The 24959-nt window shown below is 36.4% G+C and overlaps 4 protein-coding genes across 4 annotated transcripts; 2 read left to right on the top strand and 2 right to left on the bottom strand.

The window, feature by feature from the left end:
* Positions 1 to 4326: 4326 nt before the first annotated feature.
* Positions 4327 to 7535, top strand: LOC143572900 (heat shock cognate 70 kDa protein-like). The gene is made up of 4 exons (XM_077057931.1): positions 4327 to 4771; positions 5147 to 5615; positions 6309 to 7434; positions 7518 to 7535. The coding sequence occupies exons 1-4, from the start codon at positions 4555 to 4557 to the stop codon at positions 7533 to 7535; spliced, it is 1830 nt and encodes a 609-aa protein (XP_076914046.1). The 5' UTR covers positions 4327 to 4554.
* Positions 7536 to 11047: 3512 nt separating this feature from the next.
* LOC143572901 (heat shock cognate 70 kDa protein-like) lies at positions 11048 to 13177 on the top strand. The gene is made up of 2 exons (XM_077057932.1): positions 11048 to 11264; positions 11547 to 13177. The coding sequence occupies exons 1-2, from the start codon at positions 11048 to 11050 to the stop codon at positions 13175 to 13177; spliced, it is 1848 nt and encodes a 615-aa protein (XP_076914047.1).
* A 2270-nt stretch (positions 13178 to 15447) lies between these two features.
* Positions 15448 to 18216, bottom strand: LOC143572877 (heat shock cognate 70 kDa protein-like). Its single transcript, XM_077057918.1, has 2 exons — positions 18000 to 18216; positions 15448 to 17574 (listed from the first exon to the last, which is right to left on the bottom strand). The coding sequence occupies exons 1-2, from the start codon at positions 18214 to 18216 to the stop codon at positions 15944 to 15946; spliced, it is 1848 nt and encodes a 615-aa protein (XP_076914033.1). The 3' UTR covers positions 15448 to 15943.
* A 1049-nt stretch (positions 18217 to 19265) lies between these two features.
* LOC143572879 (heat shock cognate 70 kDa protein-like) lies at positions 19266 to 23126 on the bottom strand. Its single transcript, XM_077057919.1, has 3 exons — positions 22910 to 23126; positions 22068 to 22615; positions 19266 to 20769 (listed from the first exon to the last, which is right to left on the bottom strand). The coding sequence occupies exons 1-3, from the start codon at positions 23124 to 23126 to the stop codon at positions 19654 to 19656; spliced, it is 1881 nt and encodes a 626-aa protein (XP_076914034.1). The 3' UTR covers positions 19266 to 19653.
* Between the last annotated feature and the right edge of the window lie 1833 nt (positions 23127 to 24959).

The following is a 24959-nucleotide window of genomic DNA, read 5'->3' on the forward strand; positions in this document are numbered from 1 at the left end:
TATGGTTGAAGTATGTTTTGTATGTGAATTGGTTTTAACTATGGTTGATGTTTTTTGCTTAAAAACTATGCTTTGTATGTGAATTGGTTTGATCAATGCATATTTTGGTTGGAATTTATGCATCTTTTTATATGTTTTTTATTTTTTAATAAATATTTGTTATGAAAAAAATACTTGTGCTAATGATAAAGTTGATATAATTCTCTGTTTATTTTCTATGTACCAAACAAGAGAAATGATTCTCAGCTATATTTCTCTACTGAAATCTCTGTACTACCAAACAGAACAGTCAATTCTCATTCTCCAGACCAATTCCCTTTCTCTGCAATTCCATTTCTCTATTCCATTTCTCTACAATTCCATTCTCTGTACCAAACATTTGTAAGAAAGTTGAAGCTCAAGTAAATAGTCCAACCTCCAATTATTGCATCTGTAAGTACCTTTGTTTATTTGTGTCAAAATAATTAGGTTGAATATTTTTAATTCGTTTATTTGTTTACACCCTGAAATCATATCCATAACTGACTTAATTTGGGTATTTTTTTTAGCTAAATGGCTTGATTTGGGTCAAAATAGGCCTCTCCTATGAAGTGAGCTAACTTGGAACGGGTTCAAATGGACTAGCATCACCCACCAACACAATCTGCTGCTACCACTTACAGGTCATCACATCTTTCACTGCTGCTACCACCTACGGGTCATCACATCTTTCACGGCCGCTGCCGCCTACTTTTGTCGGAACCCATTTTGACCCAAACCAAATTGATAGATTTTAAGAAACACCCGTATTGACCAGTTTGCTTACCTAACCCGTCCATTTTGGTACGCTTTATTTGAGACGTTGTTGTGTTTAATATCTATCGACTATATCAATTGTTAATCATGTTTTGGTGTATATACTGCTATTTTGATAGGATGTATACCATTTTTGGAGCGGTTGGTTTTCATGCCTGAAGCACCACTCTACTTCTTCACTGGTATCTTGATTACTTGAATGTACATACTTTTTATGTTGTTTACAATTTACATGCTTTAACAACCATTCTAATGCCTTTAAGTTTTAGATTCCTTATCCTCAGTCCCCAAGTTTTTGTATTGATGGTTTGGTTAGGTCCGTGTTCTACAAGGTTGCAGCGCTGCAAGCCTATGACATGACCATGTACCACTCCCGTGGCGTGTCAACGAGGTTGACTTTCCCAGAGTTGTTGGCTTCTGATCGGTTGTTGGGTTAGTTTCCTGGGACATCGATTCAGATAAAAAGCTATAGAGGTATGCGTGTACCCAATTCTAAACTGAATTTGTGTTGGTTTAAGGAGAAATATAGCTTGAACAAGAACTAGAACCTGAAGACCAAGATGTAGATAACTGGTAATGAGACGGTCGGGGCAGTTGGGTGCAAGAAATCTTTTTTAAATTCCTTCTTTTCTTGTATAATTTGGAAACAATTAAAACAAGTTTTGATGTTTACAAGTATAATAATGCAGATATGTTCTTGTCCTTTTTTATTTGGGTTATTATGTATTTAGTTTGTGGTGAGTTTGATAGTTTTTCAATCATCCTATCTAAACTGTTTATAACAACATAATTTTTTAATCTTACAAAATATATGGAGAATAACTTAAGAAATTTACTAAAGATTTTGTAACATCCTAAAATTTATAATGTTGAATAAAGAAAGTTACGTTTAGTGATTTCGCGTTATTAATTAATTAATATCGAGTAAAGAACGGATCATGGACTTAGATTAATTGAGATGGGTTAAATGAGAATGGGCCTTAGGTCCGTGGGCTTTAAGGGATATTTATATAAATATCCCCTAAACCAACCTAAAACCCTAAACCCTCATTTCATTTCCATCATAATCTCTACACACTCCAAACACACACACACACACACACCATAAACGAGCAAGACCCGAGAGAGAGTAAACGTTAGTTGGTATTAGATCTTATTACACGAGATCTAGAGTGCATAAACAAGCTAACCAAGATCGAACGAGCGCTAAAGGTATGTTCTTGACCTTTAAAGTTTACGTAGTATTGAACGTTTTTACTTAAAGGTCCAAGCTTTATAGTATATACGGGATATATATACGACCGAAAACGGTTAGGGAACGTAGTGGGTGATGTCGAACCATAACAAGGGTATTAAAATCGCCAAAATGCTTGATAAAAACTAAACCCGTAGCTGAACTGGGCAACTTCGCCTGCAAAACCATAACTTCGCCTGCAAAGCCATAACTTCGCCTGCAAAGCTTAACTTCGCCTGCAAGCTTAACTTCGCTTGCAAGCAAGTTCGCCTAACTAATTAACTTCGCCTGAGTTAAGTTCGCTTAAGGTTTAACTTCGCCTAAAGCTAAGTTCGCTTAAGGTTTAACTTCGCCTAAAGCTAAGTTCGCCTAAGGTTTAACTTCGCCTAAAGCTAAGTTCGCCTAAGGTTTAACTTCGCCTAAAGCTAACTTCGCCTAAAGTCAAGTTCGATTAGAAAATAAATTAAAAACCTAATGAAAAATGTGTTAAGACAGTTAATGGAAATAAAATTTTTCCAAGCTGACCTGGCAGCTCGACCCCAGCCAGGGGCTCTGCCCCTTGGACCCTGCTAGGGGCTGCCGCCCTAGACCCCGCTGCCAGGGGCGCTGCCCCCGGACCCCCGTTCGTTGTGGGTCATATAAAGATAGAAATACAAGATGAGTAGTAGTAGTTAATTGATACGTGTAAATATTATACAGTTAGCCGTGCACAACTCAAGAAGGGAATACCTATTAACGGAGAGCATAACAGGATTCAGGTGAGTTTCTAGCCCCACTTCTGTGTTATGTTTTCGGGGCTGTGTGCATACTCGATATGTTTGTTAATACACTTATCCTAAGTGATAAGTGTATGCCTTATATGAATGATGTGAAATGTATGAATGATTGCCTGATGGTACATGAACGATCTTCGGATATTGCACGTACTGCCAGGTTGTAACGCTATGTATAAGGTAAGTATGATATGTACGCTTATGTGTATGAATGTGATAAAGTTAATAAAAGAAGGAAATGATGGTTGTATGGTTGTATGGTTACGAAGAGGGTACCGGGCCCTAATAATACTCGAGGTATGATGTATGGTTGTATGGTAACGAAGAGGGAATCGAACCCTACTAATATTCGAGAACTAGGGAACCGAACCCTACTAATATTCGAGGAAGGAGGGTACCGAGCCCTAATAATACTCGAGGAAGGAGGGTACCGAGCCCTAATAATACTCGAGGGAGGAGGGTACCGAGCCCTAATAATACTCGAGGAATATAGGGCGTAATGCTCTTTATAACGTAAGATATGAAAGCAAGTTAAAACAAAAGAAAGTAAGAAAGTATGAAAGTATGATTGAAAGAATATAAGATTATGTGTATTGTATAATGTATGATTAACTAGAACTCACTCAGCGTAGCTGACTTTTAGTATGCACGCAGGTGAGTAGGATGAGGCAGCTCGCTTGAGGAGACACGTGACACTGAATAAGAGGCTGGCATCGGAAGACTTAAGACGTTTAAGTCTAATGTTTGTTTATTTTAAAAGACAAAATGATGTTTTAAGACAAGATGTGTTTTTATGAAATGTTTTATGAAAGCTTTTATATTCCGCGAATGTTTTAATTAACTCTGATATTTAGAACTGCGTTTATGAGTAAATCCAACACGAAAGTAGGGCTACCGGTAACGGGGCCTTACAGATTTTATGTTCATTTTATATACTTTTTTTTTTCATATTATAATCTAAAGTGCCCGTCCACCGGACGGGTATAAAACTAGTTACTATATGTTCGTTCAATTTGTTTCATCTAAAACTTCAAATGATAAGTATATGCATTAGTTAATATGACGGATTAACATGATAGCTATGATTTTATACTTGCAATCATTAGAAGCATAGATAAACCTGTACTGATAAGCTAGCGTTCTTTGGAATATTGGGTGTTGATAATTTGGTTATGAAGATTTTTATGCATTCTGTTACTATATGTAAATACCATATCACTTTGAAAAGCCACAAAGACCTTGATCAGTAAGAGAGAACACACATATATGACTAACCGTTCAATAAACACTTTGCAAATCATAAAAAGATATGTTTTAAAAAAATAAGCGGCGTATAAAAGCAAATTAATTAACATTCTAATAAAAAATTAAGTAAATAAGAAAAATAAGAAAGAAAATAAAAAGGAACAAAACAACCTTATATGTATAGTCAAATCCTAGCTAGTTGTTTGAGTTTGAGATTAAGGAATCCAAGTTGACTTTCGTTTCGGTTGGAGATTGACATAAAAGTAGGAACCAAAACAAACGAGTTAAACCCGGGATTATTTTGTTGTATACAGTTTGTAATTCAAACCCAAGAGATAAAATAAAATTGAAAGATAAACACAAAATCCAAAATGGATTGAAGAGTTTGATTACAGCTGCAATTTCATCTATAAATTCAAACTTGTTTCTTGTTATTCATCTATTCATTCTTATTCTTACGTACCCTTTTGTTTTACTGTTTTTTCCCACTTTTGAATTTTGATCATTATGGCCGGAAAAGGAAACGACTCCCCGGCGATTGGTATCGGTCTCGGAACAACCTACTCTTGTGTCGCCGTTTGGAAGCATAATCGGATCGAGATCATACCGAATGATCAAGGAAACCGAACCACACCTTCATGTGTTGCTTTTGCTGACAAGGAGCGTCTGATCGGTGATGGCGCCAACAATCAACAAGCAATGAACCCTGCTAACACCATATTTGGTCAGTCTACGTACTCTTCGTTTCTGTTTTTTTTTTTTTTTTTTTTTTTTTTTTTTTTTTTTTTAATTTAGCGATCATCTAACAATATACAAGTCTTTTCATTTTTCTAGTTTCCAGTTTCAACCGAATGCTGGTTCTTTTGTTTTTAGCAATCATCAAAAAATATATGTATATACAAAGTTACTTTGTTATTATATATATACTATCTGAAGCAAGGCAATTGCAATTTCTAATGTTTAGGATTATAGGGTTTGACACCACACCTTGACACACGGGTTCAAGATTTAATTATGTTATCTACTTGACGTTTATCTCTGCTGCATAGTATTTGATGCTTATATAGTTTAGTATTGATAATTAACCTTTGATTTGTAGATGCTAAGAGGCTGATTGGAAGGAGATTCAGTGACTCCCAAGTGCAGGAAGACATCAAGTTGTGGCCTTTTAAGGTCATCAAAGGGGACTCTGACACGCCGAAGGTTGTGGTCACTTACAAAGGTGAAAAAAAAGAGTTTTTGGCTGAACAAGTTTCTTCAATGATTCTTGGAAAGATGAAAGAAATTGCTGAGGCCTTTCTTGGAAAGGAAGCGAAGGATGCCGTGATAACTGTCCCTGCTTACTTCAACGATTCCCAACGTCAGACTACCAAGGATGCTGGTACTATTGCTGGATTAAATGTCATTCGGATGATCAATGAGCCTACAGCAGCTGCAATCGCTTATGGTCTAGACAACAAGTCTCATATCGTTGGAAAGATAAACGCGCTTGTCTTTGATCTGGGTGGTGGCACGTTTGATGTTAGTCTAATGACTATTGAGGAAGGTGGTATTTTTGAGGTGAAAGCTGTTGCTGGCACGGGCGGACCTACATAGGTCCCATCGGGGTCCCGGGACACCAATGTTTTCTAAAAAATACTTAGAGACGGTATACTAAATTTTGTAAGGACCCCATAAAAATTAATACTTGGAACCCATACTATTAAGGCTAAACTGGTCTAGTGGAAATTCCCTTGTTTTTTCTTTGAGAGGTTGCAGGTTCAAGCCTCTCCATACTCAGTTTTTGTTGTTTTTTTATATCCTAGTCAATATTAGTTATTTAGTTAGGGTATTTGTGTTTTTTTTAGCTTCTCTCATATAGTCATTATCACCATCCAACATATATAATAACATGGGTTTTACATATTCTTTTATTATTTATCTTATGTATGTATATTAAATTAATCATTTATTTGTGTAAGAGTTAGTTTTTCATGTCTTGGTTATTTATGTAAGACCACACACACACACACACACATATATATATATATATATATAGCTTACGTTTATGTTTTTCGAGTATGAATAAAAATGAATTAAAAATGTATGTTCTATCTAGTTTCTATTGTAGATTCTTTCTACTTACTCGTTTCCTATGACACCATATTTCCGTGTTTTATTATGTTACTCGTCTCGACCCGACCCGAATAACGACCGACCTGAAAATTTTGTAAACCGAAAAAGTTGGGATCCCGTTGACAAAAAATCCTGGGTCCGCCACTGGTTGCTGGTGACACTCATTTGGGAGGTGAGGATTTTGATAGCCGAATGGTGGATCACTGTGTCTTGGAGTTCAAAAGGAGATGGAACAAGGACTTGACCGGGAGCCAACGAGCATTGGGGAGGTTGAGGTTTGCTTGTGAGAAAGCAAAAAGGATTCTTTCATGTTCTAATCAGACGTCAATTGAATTGGATGGCTTGTACGAGGGGATTGATTTTTCTATGAAATTTACTCGAGCTAAATTTGAAGAGCTGAATATGGATTTGTTTAAAAAGTGCATTAAGACTTTGGAGACATGTTTAAATGATGCTAAGATGGCAAAATCATGTGTAGACCAAGTGATTCTTGTTGGTGGCTCAACTAGGATTCCAAAGGTCCAACTTATGCTGCAGGAATATTTTGATGGTAAAGAGTTATGCAAGAGTGTGAACCCTGATGAGGCGGTTGCTTATGGTGCAGCCGTTATGGCTTCCAAGTTAAGTGGTAACACTGAGAAGAGCGTTCAAGATGTCGTGTTACATGATGTCACTCCTTTATCTCTTGGTGTAGATGTAAAAGGACACATATTCAGTGTTGTGATCCCAAGAAACACTCAAATACCTACAAGTAAGTCCCAAATATATGTTACAGCTTCGGATAACCAATCTGAAGCCGAGATCGTGGTTTATCAAGGTGAAAGATCCAAATGTATAGAAAACCATTTGTTGGGCAAGTTCACAGTTTCTGGAATACCACCTGCTCCCAAAGGAGTCTCTAAAATAATGATATACTTTGAAATAGATGCCAACGATATCCTCACAGTCACCGCCTCAATAATATCCACCGGTAAGATTGAGAAACTCACAATCACCAATGCAATGGGAAGACTCTCCAAAGAAGAGATTGAAAAGATGGTACATGATGCTGAGAAGTACAAACTTGAGGACCAAGAATTCAAGAAGAAAGCGGAAGCACATAACGCATTAGAGGATTGGGTATACAACATGAATAACAAGCTCGAAGAGCGAAGTGTCAAGAAGAGTATGCACCATGAGATTTTGCAGGTAATGAAGAAAGCCATTGATGAAACTACCAAGTGGCCTGAGGACAACCAGGCTGCATCTTTTGCTGAGCTTCACTCTAAGAAGGTACACCTAGAGTTTGTTTGCAAACCTCTTTTTTAGGTCATAATCTTGTGCTTGACGTTTTTGTTTCACTTAATCTATCATAGATAGATATAAGTGGTTGATGAATATTATAATTTGAAGTTTAGACCTTTCGTATTTTGTTGTTTTGATGTGAAAATTGGATGTTAAAATCTTATTACGAGACTTTTAAGAATCAGTAGATTGTAGGTTAACACCTCCTGGGCAGCAAAGCACGCAACTTATGGTAACTTGGTAAGGATGATCAGACCATTTCCATCTGATGGAAGTTGGATTTTTGATGCAGTTGAAAAGTATATATGATACCAATCTGTGATGGGAATCCTTCCAGTTCTAGTGTAGCTTTAATTTCGTTTCTTTTTGATTTCTTGCTTTGTTAGTTAAGAGTTCGTTTCTATTTTTAGATAAATTCAGCACTAACGAGTATAACTTCCAAGAAGAACTCATGCAACATTATTGAATGCATAGGCTGTACCAATTCAAAATTAGAAATACGTGAATCTGGTCAAATCATACAACTTTGGCCATTAAATCAATATTGATGAGCTCAACAAGGATTAGGGTGACGAGTTAAGCCACTCGTGAGCTATCCAAGCTAGAATCGAGTTGAGCTTAATTAAACTTAAGGCTAAACTGGAACTTATTTAATAAACGAGTTAGATGCGAACTCAAGTTTAAATTTGAGTCCATTTAACAAATGAGCTCGAGCAGTCATATATATTGTTGAGTCAATCTGTTATTTACTTCTTAGTCAATAAATCTATTTTTATAAAAGAATTAAAATATCCCGACACAAACGGTAACTGAGTCATTTCATCTTGATGTTGTTATACTTGTTAGGTAAGTTTATATATATTTTCTTAATTTCGGATAGTACAAGAGATTTAATTAGTTTCCTATTAGTCAACTCTTTTGGATTATTTGATCAATAAAAAGTTTAGGAGTGTTTAAAACAATCCCTCGTGAATGATAGAAACGCAAAGAAAGACAGATATGTAAAATCAATTCGTAAATCAATAATGAACGCATTTCTTTGAATCAACATTGTAAGTTCATACTCAATTGGAGTGATTTAGATGTAGTTGATCACATACCCTCTATTTCTATATCGGGCGCTTTCTTAAAGCATGACCAATCAATCAATATTTGTACATGTGTTTGCAGCACTCATAAGATAGAATAGCAAGGTCGCATAGTTAGGATTCACGTCTCTATAGAAGTGTTTATAGATCGCCTTCCTGACCATGAATGCTACTTGTCTGAATTCGTGCAAACGCAGAGTTTATATGGATTATAAAATTTAAAAATTAAAACAAGACATGTAACATCATGAATTTTATATTTCATAGTAGTTATTAAATTCTTGTTGGTCGCGTTGACATATATCCATTTTAGATATAGAGTAAACTGAACTAAAATGTCGAATGGACCATGTTTAAAAGGGGCCATGTTTTAGGTTAAAATCTTGGATAGATCAAATGGACCATGTTTAAAAGGGTGTGCCTGGGTCCATTGGGTCGGTTTCGGGCCCTAACCAAATCATATCGGGTGTATGCAGACAAAACCTTTCCAAGAAACTGAAATATGAAACCTACATGAAGTATGCCAAGCATAACCGAACTGAAGTACCGGCTATTCTCAAACCGAAACGCCAAACCAAGAGTTTAGGTTTTTTTATTTCAGTATGTTGAGTTGGGTCATGTAACATGTACAATCTTTTCAGTTTTTCTGATAAAGTCCATTTCGTTTCAGATGTGACAACATTGACGTTTAACAAGGAATCGCGTATGTTTGTTAAAAATAGTTGAAATTGTAAGTTAAGTTGGGTTATAAACTAAAATCAAGAGATGTACTTATCAGTAACATAAGATTAATAAAAACACCTAAAATTAGACGCATGATTATCATCACTAAAAGGCATTTGATCAGTTATCTAAAACCATTTTCTTGTCTTTTATAAACGGTTATTTTACCCTACTCTGTACACAGAATTATAAACCCTTTAAAGTATGTTTGCAACTTTGCATCACACACCACAACATTAGCTATAAATAAATTTTATATATGACCTAATAAATAAATATCACCTATTCAACGGTACAAACTAAAAAAACTATACGTAATAAAACCCTCTGTGAGTAAAAGGTGTGCTCATGCCGCTTTCCTGTGACATTTTTGCGCCTGAAGTACGCTTTTGTACACAATGAGCCTCGTTGAGACGGAAGTGAGTCTGAAGCAAGAGCATGTGCCTCACACCTAGGTGCACGCTCTTTTCAAAAACAAGCTGATGTCTAAGTGAAAGCCATGTTTTTCTGAAAAAACTGAAAACTAAATGTAACTAACAAACTAAAAAGTACTTGAAAATGTATTTGTATTTCTAATAATGGTTCAATAAAAATCATCACTTAATTAGTTAGGTACCACTACTAACCAACAAACTAACTTAATGTCACTAACTCTCTACCTTTTGTTCTAACACAATACAAATGCCATGGTTTCGACGTGCTCAAAGTAATTCCTGCAAGATAGCATGCATTATAAAAAAAATAAAATTTTTGCCCTCACAAGTTCAACACAACTCTTTTATTCTACGAAAATGAAACTTCAGAACAACTCATAAAAATATTCTATCAAAGCTTATGTCACATTCATTCAAACATAATCCGATGTAATACATAATATTACTGCATACATTACTTGATTTAAATGTAACATTTAAGTATCACCAAATAAAAATGATGCTTGTAACCAAATGCAAATAACATCGTCGCAACACGCAGGTAACATTTTTCGTTATTTGAAACATGTTATATTAATAGTATATAGGATTAGGTTTTTAGTTGGCGGCTATTGCATTAAACATTTATCACTTGGCGCCAGTCATGTTAATGACTTGCAACGGTCTCATACACACCCCTTCGATTTGTATTTATATCAAAATCATTGTAAACATTAGAATTACCAAGTTCTATTGAATCACTTTAATTATTATAACCCGTTGATTGATTATACCCTTTGATTGTATATCCTTCGCAGCTCAAAAATAAAAGATAACACACACATATATGAGTAGCTAGCGTGCAATGACTCGCGCTACCGTTCGATAATTACTTTGCAAATCATAAAAAGATAAATTTAAAAATATAAGCCGCGTATAAAAACAAATTAATTAAAATTCTAATAAATAAATCAAGTAAATAAGTAAAATAAAATAAAATAAAAAGGAACAAAACAACCTTATATATGTATAGTTAAATCCTAGTTGTTTGAGTTTGAGATTAAGGAATCGAAGTTGACTTTCGTTTCAGTTGGAGATTGACATAAATCTCATATATAAAAGTGGGAACCAAAACAAACGATCGAGTTAAACCCGGATTATTTTGTTGCATACAGTTTGTAATTCAAATCCAAGAGATAAAATAAAATCAAAAGATAAACATAAAATCCAGAATGGATTGAAGAGTTTGATTACAGCTGCAATTTCATCTATAAATTCAAACTTGTTTCTTGTTATTCATCTATTCATTCATTCTTATTCTTACGTACCCTTTTTGTTTTACTGTACGTTTTTTCCCACTTTTGAATTTTGATCATTATGGCCGGGAAAGGAAACGACTCCCCGGCGATTGGTATCGGTCTCGGAACAACCTACTCTTGTGTCGCCGTTTGGAAGCATAATCGGATCGAGATCATACCGAATGATCAAGGCAACCGAACCACACCTTCATGTGTTGCTTTTGCTGACAAGGAGCGTCTGATCGGTGATGGCGCCAATAATCAACAAGCAATGAACCCTGCTAACACCATATTTGGTCAGTCTACGTACTCTTCGTTTCTGCTTCTTTTGTTTTTAGCAATCATCAATATATATATATATATAAAGTTATTTTGTTATTATATGAAGCAAGGCAATTGCAATCTCTAATGTTTAGGGTTCTAGGGTTTGACATCACGTGCACCTTGACTTGGATAGCAATGGTTTTAAAACACAAGGGTTCATGATTTAATTATGTTATCTACTTGATGTTTATCTCTGCTGCATAGTATTTGATGCTTATATAGTTTGGTACTGTTAATTAACTTTTGATTTGCAGATGCTAAAAGGCTAATTGGAAGGAGATTCAGTGACTCCAAAGTGCAGGAAGACATCAAGTTGTGGCCTTTTAAGGTCATCAAAGGGAATTCCGACACGCCTAAGATTGTGGTCACTTACAAAGGCCAAAAGATGGAGTTTCTGGCTCAAGAAATTTCTTCAATGATTCTGGGAAAGATGAAGGAATCTGCAGAGGCGTATCTTGGAAATGATGTTAAAGATGCTGTTATAACTGTTCCCGCTTATTTTAACGATTCACAACGTCAGGCTACCAAGGAGGCTGGTACTATTGCTGGGTTAAACGTCATTCGTATGATCAATGAGCCCACAGCTGCTGCAATCGCGTACGGTCTAGACAACAAGTCTGATATCGTTGGCAAGATAAACGTGCTTGTCTTTGATCTGGGTGGTGGCACGTTTGATGTTAGTCTAATGACTATTGAGGAAGGTGGTATTTTTGAGGTGAAAGCTGTTGCTGGTGACACTCATTTGGGAGGTGAGGATTTTGATAACCGTATGGTGGATCACTGTGTCTTGGAGTTCAAGAGGAGATGGAAGAAGGACTTGACCGGGAACCAACGAGCATTGGGGAGGTTGAGGTTTGCTTGTGAGAAAGCAAAAAGGATTCTGTCATGTGCTACTCATACATTAATTGAATTGGATAGCTTGCACGAGGGGATTGATTTTTCTATGAAATTTACTCGAGCCAAATTTGAAGGGCTGAACATGGATTTATTTGAAATGAGCATCAAGACTTTGGAGACTTGTTTAAGTGATGCTAAGATGAAGAAATCATGTATAGATCAAGTGATTCTTGTTGGTGGCTCGACTAGGATTCCAAAGGTCCAACATATGCTGCTGGAATATTTCAATGGCAGAGAGTTATGCAAGAGTGTGAACCCTGATGAAGCGGTTGCTTATGGTGCAGCTGTTTTGGCTTCTAAGTTAAGTGGTAACACTGAGAAGAGTGTTCAAGATGTGGTTCTACGTGATGTCACTCCTTTATCACTTGGTATAGAGGCACACGGAGACATATTCAATGTTGTGATCCCAAGAAACACTCCAATACCTACAAGTAAGGCCAAAGTATACTCTACAATCAAAGATAACCAGACTACTTTGGCCATTCCTGTGTATCAAGGTGAAAGATCCAGATCCAAAGATAATCATTTTTTGGGAAAATTCAGCATCTCCGGAATACCGCCTGCTCCCAAATGCGTCTCTACGGTTATGATAGGCATTGAAATAGATGCCAACGGTATCCTCACAGTCACCGCCTCAGTAATATCCACTGGTAAGATGAAGAAACTTACAATCACCAATGCGATCGGAAGACTATCCAAAGAAAAGATAGAGAAGATGGTACATGATGCTGAGAAGTACAAATTTGAGGATCAAGAATTCAAGAAGAAAGCAGAAGCCCACAATGCATTAGAGGATTGCATATACAAGATGAAGAATAAGATAGAAGAGCGTAGTGTCAAGGAGAGTGTGCACCATGAGATCTTGCAGGTAATGAAAAAAGCCATTGACAAAACGAACAAGTGGCTCAAGGATAACCAAGCTGCACCTTTTGCCGAGCTTCACTCTAAGAAGGTACACCTAGAGTTTGTTTGCAAGCTTCTTTTTTAGGTCTTAAGATTATGGTTGTTGAATATTAGGATCTAAACTTGTGCTTGGCGTTTTTGTTTCACTTAATCTGTCATAGATAGATATAAGTGGTTGATGAATATTATAATTTGAATTATAGACCTTTCATATTTTGTTGCTTTGATGTGAAAAGTGGATGTTAAAATCTTATTACGATCGAGACTGTTGAGAATCACTAGATAGTAGGTCAACACCTCCTGAGCAGCAAAGCACCACAACCTATGGTAACTTGGTAAGGATGATCAATTTCCATCTGATGGAAGTTGGTGTTTTGATACAGTTGAAAGGTATATATGATACCAATTTGTGATGGGAATCCTTCCGGTTCTAGTGTAGCTTTAGTTTCGTTTCTTCTTGATTTCTTCTTTGTTAGTTAAGAGTTCATTTCTATTTTTCGATAAATTCAGTATTAACGAGTATAACTTCTACGAAGAACTCATGCAACATTATTGAATGCAATATGTGAATTTGGCCAAATCATACAACTTTGGCCACCAAATCAATATCGATGAGCTCGACAAGGATTAGGGTGACGAGTTAAGCCGCTCGTGAGCTATCCAAGCTAGAATCGAGTTGAGCTTAATTAAAGTTAAGGCTAAAATGAAACTTATTTAATAAACGAGTTAGATGCGAACTCAAGCCTAAATTTGAGTCCATTTGAGAAATGAGCTCGAGCAGTCATATATATTGTTGAGTCAATCTGTTATTTACTACTTAGTCAATAAATCTATTTTTTATAAAAGAATTAAAATATCCCGACACAAACGGTAACTTCGTCATTTCATCTTGATGTTAACATACTTGTTAAGTATGTTTATATATATTTTCTTAATTTCCAAATAGTACAAGAGATTTAATTAGTTTCCTTTTAATCAACACTTGGATTATGTGATCAATAAAAAGTTTAGGAGTGTTTGAAACACAATCCCTCGTGAATGATAGAAACGCAAAGAAAGACAGATATGTAAAATCAATCCATAATCTTTGAATTAACATCGTAAGTTCATACTCAATTGGAATGTTTTAGATGTAGTTGATCACGTACCCTCTATTTCTTTACCAGGCGTTTTCTTAAAGTATGACCAATCAATCGATTTTTGTACATGTGTTTGCAGTCCTCATCGAATAGAATAGCAAGGTCACATAGTTAGGAGTCACATCTCTATAGAATCGCCTCCCCGATCATGAATGCTATTATGGATTATAAAATAAAAAACGAACATAAGACATGTAACATCATGAATTTTGGATATTAATATATTTCATAGTAGTTATTTAAATTCTTGTTGGTCGTGTTGACTATATCCATTTTAGATATTGAGTAAACTGAACTACAATGTCAAATGAACCATGTTTAAAAGGGGGGGTTAGAATCTTAAATAGATCAAATGTACCATGTTTAAAAGGGTGTGCCTGGGCCCATTGGGTAGTTTCGGGCCCTAACCAAATCATAACGGATGTATGCAGGCAAAACCTTTCCAGGAAACTGAAATATGAAACCTACATGAAGTATGCGCGCCAAGCATAACCGAACCGAATTAAGTATCGATTATTCTCAAACCTAAACACCAAACCTAGAGTTTCGGTTCCATTAAATTGAGTTGGGTCATGTAACATGTTCAGAGTTTTTGATATTATAACAATTCATTTCAGATGTAACAATATTATCGTTTAACTAGGGATCATGTAACATTTGTTAAAATTAGTTGATATTGTAAGTTAAGTTGCGGTTATAAACTAAACTTAAGAGTTGTACCTGTCAGTGGCATAAAAGTAGTTTAGTAAAGATAGATATATGTTAAAGCAACGGAATAAATACACATAAACTTATATTATTATCATTGAAAAGGCATTTGATCAATTATCTAGAACCGTCTTCTTGTCTTTTAAACTTATTTTGATTAGCTTAAAGTCAATGTGAATACATTATCACTAAAAAATAAAAACTTAATTTTTTTATGTGCGGTTAGTTATATAAGGAAAAAAAACACTCCTAATTGCCGATCCTTATAGGATGCATGCAGTACCTACCAAAACATTGGCTATAAATAAATAGCCTATTGGTACAACCTAAGAAAACGATACGTAACGAAACCCTCCTCTGCTCCTCAGGCAAAAAGTGTGCTCATGCCGCTTTCCTGTTAGTTTTGTGTGCCTCAGGTGCACTTTTTGTACACGATGCGCCTCACTGAGTCTGAAGTGAGCCTGAAGAAAGAGGCTGCGCCTCACACCTAGGTGCAAACTCTTTTCAAAAACAAGCCGATGTCTAAGTGAACGCGCTGTTTATTCTAAAAACAATTGAAAAAACTAAACGTAACCAACAAAATAAAAAGTACTTGAAAATGTAGTTATATTTCTATTAATGGTTCGATACAAACCAACACTTAGTTAGGTACCACTATTAACCAACAAACTAACTTAATGTCACTAACTCTCTACTGTTTGTCCTAACACAATACAAATGTAATGGTTTCATTGTGCTCAGAGTAATTCATGCAAGATGGTATGCATTAAAAAAAATAGCACCCACACAAAATATAAACAGGATACTGAAGATTTTAACTTCAAACTGTAAACTATTAAACATTCATAGCAAAAGTGGAAGTCAAAGAATCTAGCAGAGTATCACCAACTTACTTGGATTAATTCCAATGCTTAGCAACCATTGACTTTGATGACAGATTTAGGTGGGACAAAAAGACAACACAAAAGCTTAGATTCCAATGTTCAACAACCATAATCTGAGACCTAAAGCAGTGGCTTGCAAACAAATTTTAGATGTACCTTCATAAGGTGAAGCTCAGAAAAAGGTGCAGCTTGGTTTTCCTTCAGCCACTTGGTCGTTTTAGCAATGGCTTTCTCTATTTCCTTCAGGTTCTCGGGATCCACACTCTTCTTGATATTGTAGTCTTTGATCTTCTTCTGCACCTTGTATAAGCAATCCTCTAATGCATTGCAGGCATCCGCTTTCTTCTTGAACTCTTGGTCTTCAGCTCTGTACTTCTCAGCATCTGTTACCATCTTCTCAATCTCTTCATTGGAGAGTCTTCCATTTTCATTTGAGATTATGAGTTTTTCTATCTTGCCTGTGGATATAATGGAAGCGCTGACTGTGAGGATACTGTTGGCATCTATTTCAAAGCATACCATAACTGAAGAGACTCCTTTAGGAGCAGGTGGTATTCCAGATATGCTGAACTTGCCCAACAAATGATTATCTGTAGATCTAGATCTTTCACCTTGATACACATTGATACCGATGACAGATTGGTTATCTTCGGTTGTAACGTATGATTTGGCATTACTTGTAGGTATTGGAGTGTTTCGTTGGATCACAACATCAAAGACATTTCCTTTTAGATCTATACCAAGAGATAAAGGAGTGACATCAAGTAGCACCACATCTTGAACACTCTTATCACCGCATCCACTCAAACTGGAAGCCAAAACACCTGCACCATATGCAACAGCCTCATCAGGGTTCAAACTCTCGCATAACTTTTTGCCATCAAAATATTCCTGCAGAATATGCTGGACTTTTGGTATCCTTGTTGAGCAACCAACAAGAATCACTTGGTCTACACAAGATTTTTCCATCTTTGCATCACTTAAGCATGTCTCCAGAGTCTCGATGCACTTATTAAACGAACCCATGTTGAGATCTTCAAATTTTGCTCGAGTAAATTTCATAGAAAAATCAATCCCCTCATGCAAGCAATCCAATTCAACTGATGTGTGAGTAGTACATGAGAGAATCCTTTTTGCTTTCTCACAAGCAAATCTCAACCTCCCTAATGCTCGTTGGTTTCCACTCAAGTCTTTGTTCCATTTCCTCTTGAACTCCAAAACACAGTGATCCACCATACGATTATCAAAATCCTCACCTCCCAAATGAGTGTCACCGGCAACTGCTTTGACCTCAAAAACACGCCCTTTGTCAATAGTTAAAATACAAATATCAAAAGTGCCACCACCCAGATCAAAGATAAGCACATTTATCTTGCCAACAATATTGGACTTATTGTCTAGTCCATAGGCAATTGCAGCTGCTGTAGGCTCATTGATCATACGAATCACGTTTAATCCAGAAATAGTACCAGCATCCTTGGTAGCTTGGCGCTGTGAATCATTAAAATAAGCAGGGACAGTTATCACAGCATTTTTAACAACCTTTCCAAGATACACCTCTGCAATTTCCTTCATCTTTCCCAGAATCAATGAGGATATTTCTTCAGCCAAAAACTCCTTCTCTTGACCTTTGTAAGTGACCACAACTTTTGGTGTGTCAGAAGCCCCTTGGATGACCTTAAAAGGCCACAACTTGATGTCTTGCTGCACTTTGGAATCACTGAATCTCCTTCCAATCAACCTCTTAGCGTCTGAAAATCCATAAAAAGAAACTATAACAGTAATGATTTTAACTCCTAAGAACAACATTAAGTTTTTAACGCAAATAAAACACCAAATACTATGCATGCAAATAAACATCAAGTACGTAGAGCCGAGTACGTAACACCAAACATAACCAAAACTTAAAAACTTTGTGTTATAATTAATATGAACACAAAGTGCTGCTAACTAGGTGTGGTTTCTGTTCTTTAGTTGTTATTTCTTCAGGCACCACTGTCCTAGCTTTGAAATAATTTTCTTCACACAAGATGAAGACCATTAGTTTGTTTGCTTCCATGGTTCCAAAAATCAAACTCCATTTTTGACAATCAAAATGAATCTTCCGAACCATTACTTATAATATTATATTAACTATAGATACAAAATAAAATAGTCAGCAGCAGCGTAGACTGACCAAATATGGTGTTAGCAGGGTTCATTGAAGCTTGATTCTTGGCACCGTCACCGATTAGACGCTCCGCATCGACGAAAGGAACATAAGATGGCGTGGTTCTTTTGCCTTGATCATTAGGTACGATCTCTATACGATCATGCTTGCAAACGGCCACACAAGAGTAAGTTGTTCCGAGATCAACGCCGATCGCCGGAGTGTCGTTTCCTATTCCCTCCATTAGACTTCTATTTGACAATGAAAATGAAAAGGCATATAGCCGGTATTGGTATTGGTATTGGTATTGGTATTGGTATTAATATACGGAACTTTTATTTATAATACACAACACGTCATCAATGATCAATGTCACACCAACTAGTTAGACAAAAGTTAAAAGAGCTAGCTCCTATGAACGTTTCATTTTTTACTTATATACTTATAAGTTTACTGGTTTACTTTAGACTTAATTTATTCGATTCAAAATTTGTTACTTTCTTAATTCATATATTATTTTTTTAATAAATATAGAACCATGTCACACTTTTTAATCGTGTTGATCGAGAGGATTCAAATTGTAGCACAACAATGATCCGGACGCAAAGGAAAACTATATTGCAACCCATCGATCAGTTAAAAAAGTTTGTTTTGTAACTAGCTCACTACGTACCCACGTTACGTGGAAGACCTTAACACCATTAATTTATATTTTGCCACTACGTACCCACGTTGCGTGGAAGCATTTCAAATGACGTGGCTGTCCACAACTCCACATCAATTTATATTTTGCCATCTTGGCAACTCAAGCATGACCAATGAATCCATTTAGGCTTGCGGGAGTGGTAATGGACGTGAAGTGGTGTCTCGTGTGGCTATGGGTTGTAGAGGGTCGGCTTTTGAATAGGTTTAGGCCATCTCAACGACTCAACCCCATACTCATTATAAAACTTATTCTTCACTGACTAAAAACTTGCCGGGTATCAGACATATCTGTTGGTTTCAAGAATATTATATATCATACATACTTAAAATAAATCTATATACTTAAAATAAATTGGGTATATTGTATGCCGGCCGTATATGCTTATATACCGTAATTATATGTTAATGATAGAAATTTTGCCCTCACAAAAATACTATTCAATTTGTGTACTTACAATTATCAAATACGGTGAGCATAATTAGTTGTACAATGTGATATGTATTTTACACATTGGTTGCTTTATGAGTAATAATCAAGGATAAATAACAATTCAACAAGGAAACCAAAGAAAAAATAAATTGGACTAAGAATAAGAACACTTTATAGGGATAGTGATCGTCAACACATAGTGCAAATAAAATCCAATACAAGTGTCCAGTTTTATGCACAGAACTCTGTTGCAATACTTTCCACATAATAAAACACCATCTATCAATTGGTATGTCACGTAATTGCTTATCAAGTGCATTCTTCACAACAAAGCAACAAAATATGAATATCTTTAACTATAAATTATTAACTATTTAATTAGCATCCATACATACGGAGTCATGGCAAAAGTAGAGCTCAAAGCATCTACCAGATTTAACCTTTAGAAGTATCAACTTACATTCCATTATTTAGCAACCACTGATATATAATAATGATAAAAGATGACAGATTAAGCGGAATAAGATATGAACACAAGCTTAGATTCTAATTATATTCAGCAACCTTATTCTTATACCTAAACAGCGGCTTGCAAACAAATTCGAGGTGCATCTTCTTAAGGTCAAGCTCAGCAAAAGGCGCATCATGGTTGTCGCCGAGCCACTTGCTCGTTTCAGCAATCGCTTTCTCCATTTCCTTCATGGTCTCCGAGGGCTCCCTCTTCTTGATGTTGTACTCTTTGATCTTATTCTTCATGGTGTACACGCAATCCTCTAATTTATTGTATGCTCTTGCTTTCTTCTCGAACTCTTGATCCTCAAGTTTGTACTTCTCAGCATCACTTACCATCTTCTCTATCACTTCTTTGGACAGTCTTCGGTTGGCATCGTTAATTGTGAGCTTCTCAATCTTACCGGTGGATGTAATCACAACAGTGACGGTGAGGATACCGTTGGCATCTATTTCAAAGTATACCATTATTTTAGAGACTCCTTTGGGAGCAGGTGGTATTCCAGAAACTATGAACTGACCCAACAAATGGTTATCTGTACATTTGGATCTTTCACCTTGATAAACCACGATCCCGACTTCAGATTGGTTATCCGAAGCTGTAACATATATTCGGGACTTACTTGTAGGTATTTGAGTGTTTCTTGGGATCACAACACCGAATCTGTGTCCTTTTACACCTACACCAAGTGATAAAGGAGTGACATCATGTAACCCGACATCTTGAACACTCTTCTCAGTGTTACCACTTAACTTAGAAGCCAAAACAGCTGCACCATAAGCAACAGCTTCATCAGGGTTCACACTTTTGCATAACTCTCTACCATTGAAATATTCCAGCAACATACGTTGGACCTTTGGAATCCTAGTTGAGCCACCAACAAGTATCACATGATCTATACAAGATTTCTTCATCTTAGCATCACTTAAACAAGTCTCCAAGGTCTTGATGCTCGATTTAAACAAATCCATGTTCAGCTCTATAAATTTGGCTTGAGTAAATTTCATATAAAGATCAATCCCATCGTGCAAGCTATCCAATTCAATTGATGACTGATTAGCACATGACAGAATCCTTTTTGCTTTCTCACAAGCAAACCTCAACCTCCCCAATGCTCGTTGGTTCCCAGTCAAGTCCTTATTCCATCTCCTCTTTGTTGGGGTTGTAAAGAGAAAGGACACTTCAGGAATCAGTGTCCGAATGGTAAGAAAGAGGTGAACGTTACAGAAGACGACACAGATGACGGGGTCAGTAGTGATGAGGCTTTGGTTTGTAGTGTTGAGAGTAGCGTTGATGCTTGGGTGATGGATTCTGGTGCATCGTTTCATGCCACTCACTGTAGTGAAACGATGAAGAATCTTAAATTTGGGGATTTTGGAAAGGTTCGACTAGCGAATGATGATATTTTAGAGGTTACGGGTATGGGAGACGTTGATTTGATAACTTCAGCCGGTACTTCTTGGACTTTGAAAGACGTGAGGGTTATTCCAAGTTTGAAGAAACGTTTGATTTCAGTTGGGCAGTTGGATGACCAAGGGCACGATGTTAAGTTTGGGAATGGGCAGTGGAAAGTAGTCAAAGGGAATCTCGTTGTTGCTCGTGGAAAGAAAATTGGTTCATTGTATATGGTCGGCATGTCATCGAAAGGAGTGGATCCAGTTTTGGTGAAAGACAAAATCCGGTTCACAGAATCTCGTGGGCAGAAGAAGGTTCGTTTTGCAAGTAACAAACCCAGAGCCAAAGTGAAGATTCAGGATGAACGAGCTAGGAAGGTTAAATCAGTTAGGGGACATCGTGACAGTGGGAGCACAGGTCGTGTTTCAGTTACAGTTCCAGGTCGACAGTGGATTAAGAAAACCAGTATTCCAGCTGTAAAAGTCTCTCCAATGAATTACTTGCTGAATATGGAGAGTGTTTGTTCTCAGGTTATCTCAGGATCCGGTAGTTCGTTACAGTGGGAGCCGGTAGGGACAGAGAATGGGTCAGGGGCAGTTTCAGCCGTGACTGACGTGTTGGAGCTCCTGGGAGCTTCAACGGGCCTTCAGGTTAATTGATGAGAAGGCGGTGGCAACTAGAAGAAGTTTAATGTTCAGATTACAGAAGTACAATCAGGAGTACAGACGAGAGTACTCAAGGCCTCCGAGTGGGAGATTGTTGGGTTCGTAGGCCTTGTTGGCCCGGTTTATTATATGAAGTCAAAAGAGGAGACGGGTGTGGGCGGTCGGGCCAAGCCCGGCCCGGTTTAGATTTCTTGCATAATAATTTACTAACCCTAGTTCAGTCTCTATATAAAACAACATTATGTACTTGTAATATTGGTCACTCAATAAAGATATACCTAGTTGCCACCCGTGGACGTAGGTCAGTTTAGACCGAACCACGTTAAATCCTCGTGTTCGTTTATTGCTTTCGTGTCGTGTTCGGTTTCGTGTGTGCGTTTAATCCTAACACTCTTGAACTCCAAAACACAGTGATCCACCATGCGATTATCAAAATCCTCACCTCCCAAATGAGTGTCACCAGCAACAGCTTTCACCTCAAATACACCCCCTTCCTCAATTGTCATTATCGAAACATCAAAATTCCAACCACCAAGATCAAATATGAGCACATTTATTTTGCCAACGATGTCAGATTTGTTGTCTAGACCATACGCGATTGCAGCCGCTGTAGGCTCATTGATCATACGAATGACGTTTAGTCCAGCAATCGTACCGGCGTCCTTGGTAGCCTGACGTTGTGAATCGTTGAAGTAAGCAGGGACAGTTATCACGGCATCTTTAACAACCTTTCCAAGATACGCCTCAGCAGTTTCTTTCATCTTTCCCAGAATCATTGAAGAAATTTCTTCAGCCATAAACTCTTTTTTTTCACCTTTGTAAGTGACGACAATCTTTGGGGTGTCATCAGATCCTTGTATGACCTTAAAAGGCCACAACTTGATGTCTTCCTGCACTTTGGAATCACTGAATCTCCTTCCAATCAACCTATTAGCATTTGAAGATGTAAATAAGCATCAATAATAAGTACTTGAACCTTTATAATAAGAATCATTGTTAGCAGTGCAAGTGACAGTAACTATTGCTAAATCCTTACTCTAAAACCCAAAAACCTTAAGCATGAGCAATACCGAAGAAACTTCACTGAGGTACAATTTCCTTAAGATCAGACTACAAATTTGATTGACGTACATACAATTTGTTCAGCAGGTTTTATGTATATTTTCTTAGATGATTGCTAAAAACATAACAAATTCAGTAGAAAATAGAAAGAAGAAACAAGTAGACTAACCAAATACGGTGTTAGCAGGGTTGGTTGCTTGTTGATTATTGGAGCCATCACCGATCAGACGCTCCTTGTTAGCAAAAGCAACACATGAAGGTGTGGTACGGTTGCCTTGATCGTTAGGTATGATTTCGGTCCGATTATGCTTCCAAACGGCCACACAAGAGTAAGTTGTTCCGAGATCGATGCCGATCGCCGGTGAGTCGTTTCCATTTCCAGCCATAATGATCAAAATTCAAAAAGTGGGAAAAAACAGTAAAACAAGAAACAAGTTTGAATCTATGTCAATCTCCAACCGAAACTTCTCAATTAAAAGTTGAAAGGGAGGTAAAAGACTAAAAGCGTGTTGCTTTATTTTTCTTCACGATGACTTCTCTTGTACACTAAAGAAAAAAGTCTTATTATTTATTAAAGGAACATGCTCAGTTGCCCACGTCTCATATTTAAAGGACCGAACAAGTGTTCGTTTAAGTTTTCATGTTCATTGTTTTTGGTTAAAGAACAGACTCGAGAACGAGCTCTAATTCATAACTTTGGTTATAAGCTGTTTTTTTAAAAGCAATGATTAATTAAAAGATAACACAATATCAGTATTTTTTATAATATAACAAATAAATTTCTCTTAACATAACAATGTCATTATGTTATATGTTTTTAATACAACATAGTCTAGTAGATAGGCACTTGGTAATGGTGGAGTACTTGAACAAGTGCATACAGCGGTAGATGTGCGATGGGGCTAGCTCGACAACTGAGCGCACTACATGACTAATGTGATTTGTGAGCAATGAGAAACTTGAATGTACGTACAACGTACGAGTGCCCTTTGTGGTGAAATAACTGAAACCATAGAACATTTATAACTGAATTTTTTTTTTTTGCTAATATGGTTTGGGGAGGCATATAATTGTGCGGAATTCTACCTAAATTTTCATTTTTGGGTTAAAAATAAATTGACAATACACGATCACAGTCACCCAAATGATACAACAAAGAATGTATTAGAGACATTCACTCTTACTGGACACTTTGAAAGTTTTATGAATTTTGTTGGACATTTTAACTTTTATGTTAAAATTAGAATTGAAAGTACGTGCACATTTTAAAAACCCTTTTCATAGCATTTTAGAGAGGGTGACGTACACGCAATAAAAGTCATGTAAGCCATTAAAAAAAATTATTCTAGTTAAAGAAAGCATCATGAATTCCAAATAACAAAACAAGAAACCAATGGTAGGTAGGTGTATATCTTCTTCATGATACATTTAATAACCCCACAATTACATCAAAATTTATCCAAAAAAAGATAGAATTGAAATTGAACAAAGCAAGACAAATTAAGAAAACAATGGGTAGGTAGGTGTATCATTTAAGAAACCCACAATTACATTCAAAATTAATCCAAAAAAATGGAATTGAAATTGAACAAAGCAAGAAATGTAAGGCCTAGGGTATACTTTAACGTCCAAGTGTTAAAGCTGAGTCGGCAAGGTTAACGAATGGAATACCACTCCCTTTATGGATTAAGGGGCTTTAATTGCAAGATGGGCTAAAATGTTATTAGGGTCAAAATCCTACACGCACACAACAATAATATTTAAGATCAATTTTACAATAAATAAAGCGAGGTATATGGGTGTTAAACAATTTCTTTAGGATGATATGAAGTGAAATGAGGTAAAGTAGATAATGTGGTGAGTTTGGGAGCTTGAATGTATAGTATACCCCATGGACTAAGGTATCACAAATTTGCATCATATGATTTCGGTAAATCATGAAATCCAATACAAGTATCTTGGTTTTTTTTAACCATTTTTCAAATAAACAAAAAATATCAGTTAAAGTAGGCTTATCAAATCATACTTGACAACCGCAGACAAAAGATTTTAACTTTTAAGTTTCAAACCATTCAATATCCATACATAAGAGCCATACCAAAAGTAAACCTCTAAGCATCTAGTAGAATGTCACCACATTTTACCTATAAAGAAGTATATACACTTACTTACATTCCAATGTTAGCTACCATAATATATGGATTGGTTATCATATACTC

The sequence above is a fragment of the Bidens hawaiensis genome, unplaced genomic scaffold (assembly GCF_021521415.1).
Source record: "Bidens hawaiensis isolate Kalapana, Puna unplaced genomic scaffold, B.hawaiensis_p1.1 tig00026143_1, whole genome shotgun sequence".
NCBI lineage: Eukaryota > Viridiplantae > Streptophyta > Magnoliopsida > Asterales > Asteraceae > Bidens > Bidens hawaiensis.

Coding starts and splice junctions, on each gene's coding strand:
- LOC143572900 (XM_077057931.1), top strand. CDS start 4,555: ATGGCCGGAAAAGGAAACGACTCCCCGGCGATTGGTATCGGTCTCGGA. Junction 4,772..5,146: donor CCCTGCTAACACCATATTTG/GTCAGTCTACGT, acceptor TTTGATTTGTAG/ATGCTAAGAGGCTGATTGGA. Junction 5,616..6,308: donor GGTATTTTTGAGGTGAAAGC/TGTTGCTGGCAC, acceptor GGGTCCGCCACT/GGTTGCTGGTGACACTCATT.
- LOC143572901 (XM_077057932.1), top strand. CDS start 11,048: ATGGCCGGGAAAGGAAACGACTCCCCGGCGATTGGTATCGGTCTCGGA. Junction 11,265..11,546: donor CCCTGCTAACACCATATTTG/GTCAGTCTACGT, acceptor TTTGATTTGCAG/ATGCTAAAAGGCTAATTGGA.
- LOC143572877 (XM_077057918.1), bottom strand. CDS start 18,216: ATGGAGGGAATAGGAAACGACACTCCGGCGATCGGCGTTGATCTCGGA. Junction 17,575..17,999: donor CCCTGCTAACACCATATTTG/GTCAGTCTACGC, acceptor ATGGATTTTCAG/ACGCTAAGAGGTTGATTGGA.
- LOC143572879 (XM_077057919.1), bottom strand. CDS start 23,126: ATGGCTGGAAATGGAAACGACTCACCGGCGATCGGCATCGATCTCGGA. Junction 22,616..22,909: donor CCCTGCTAACACCGTATTTG/GTTAGTCTACTT, acceptor TTACATCTTCAA/ATGCTAATAGGTTGATTGGA. Junction 20,770..22,067: donor GTGTTTTGGAGTTCAAGAGT/GTTAGGATTAAA, acceptor ACCCCAACAAAG/AGGAGATGGAATAAGGACTT.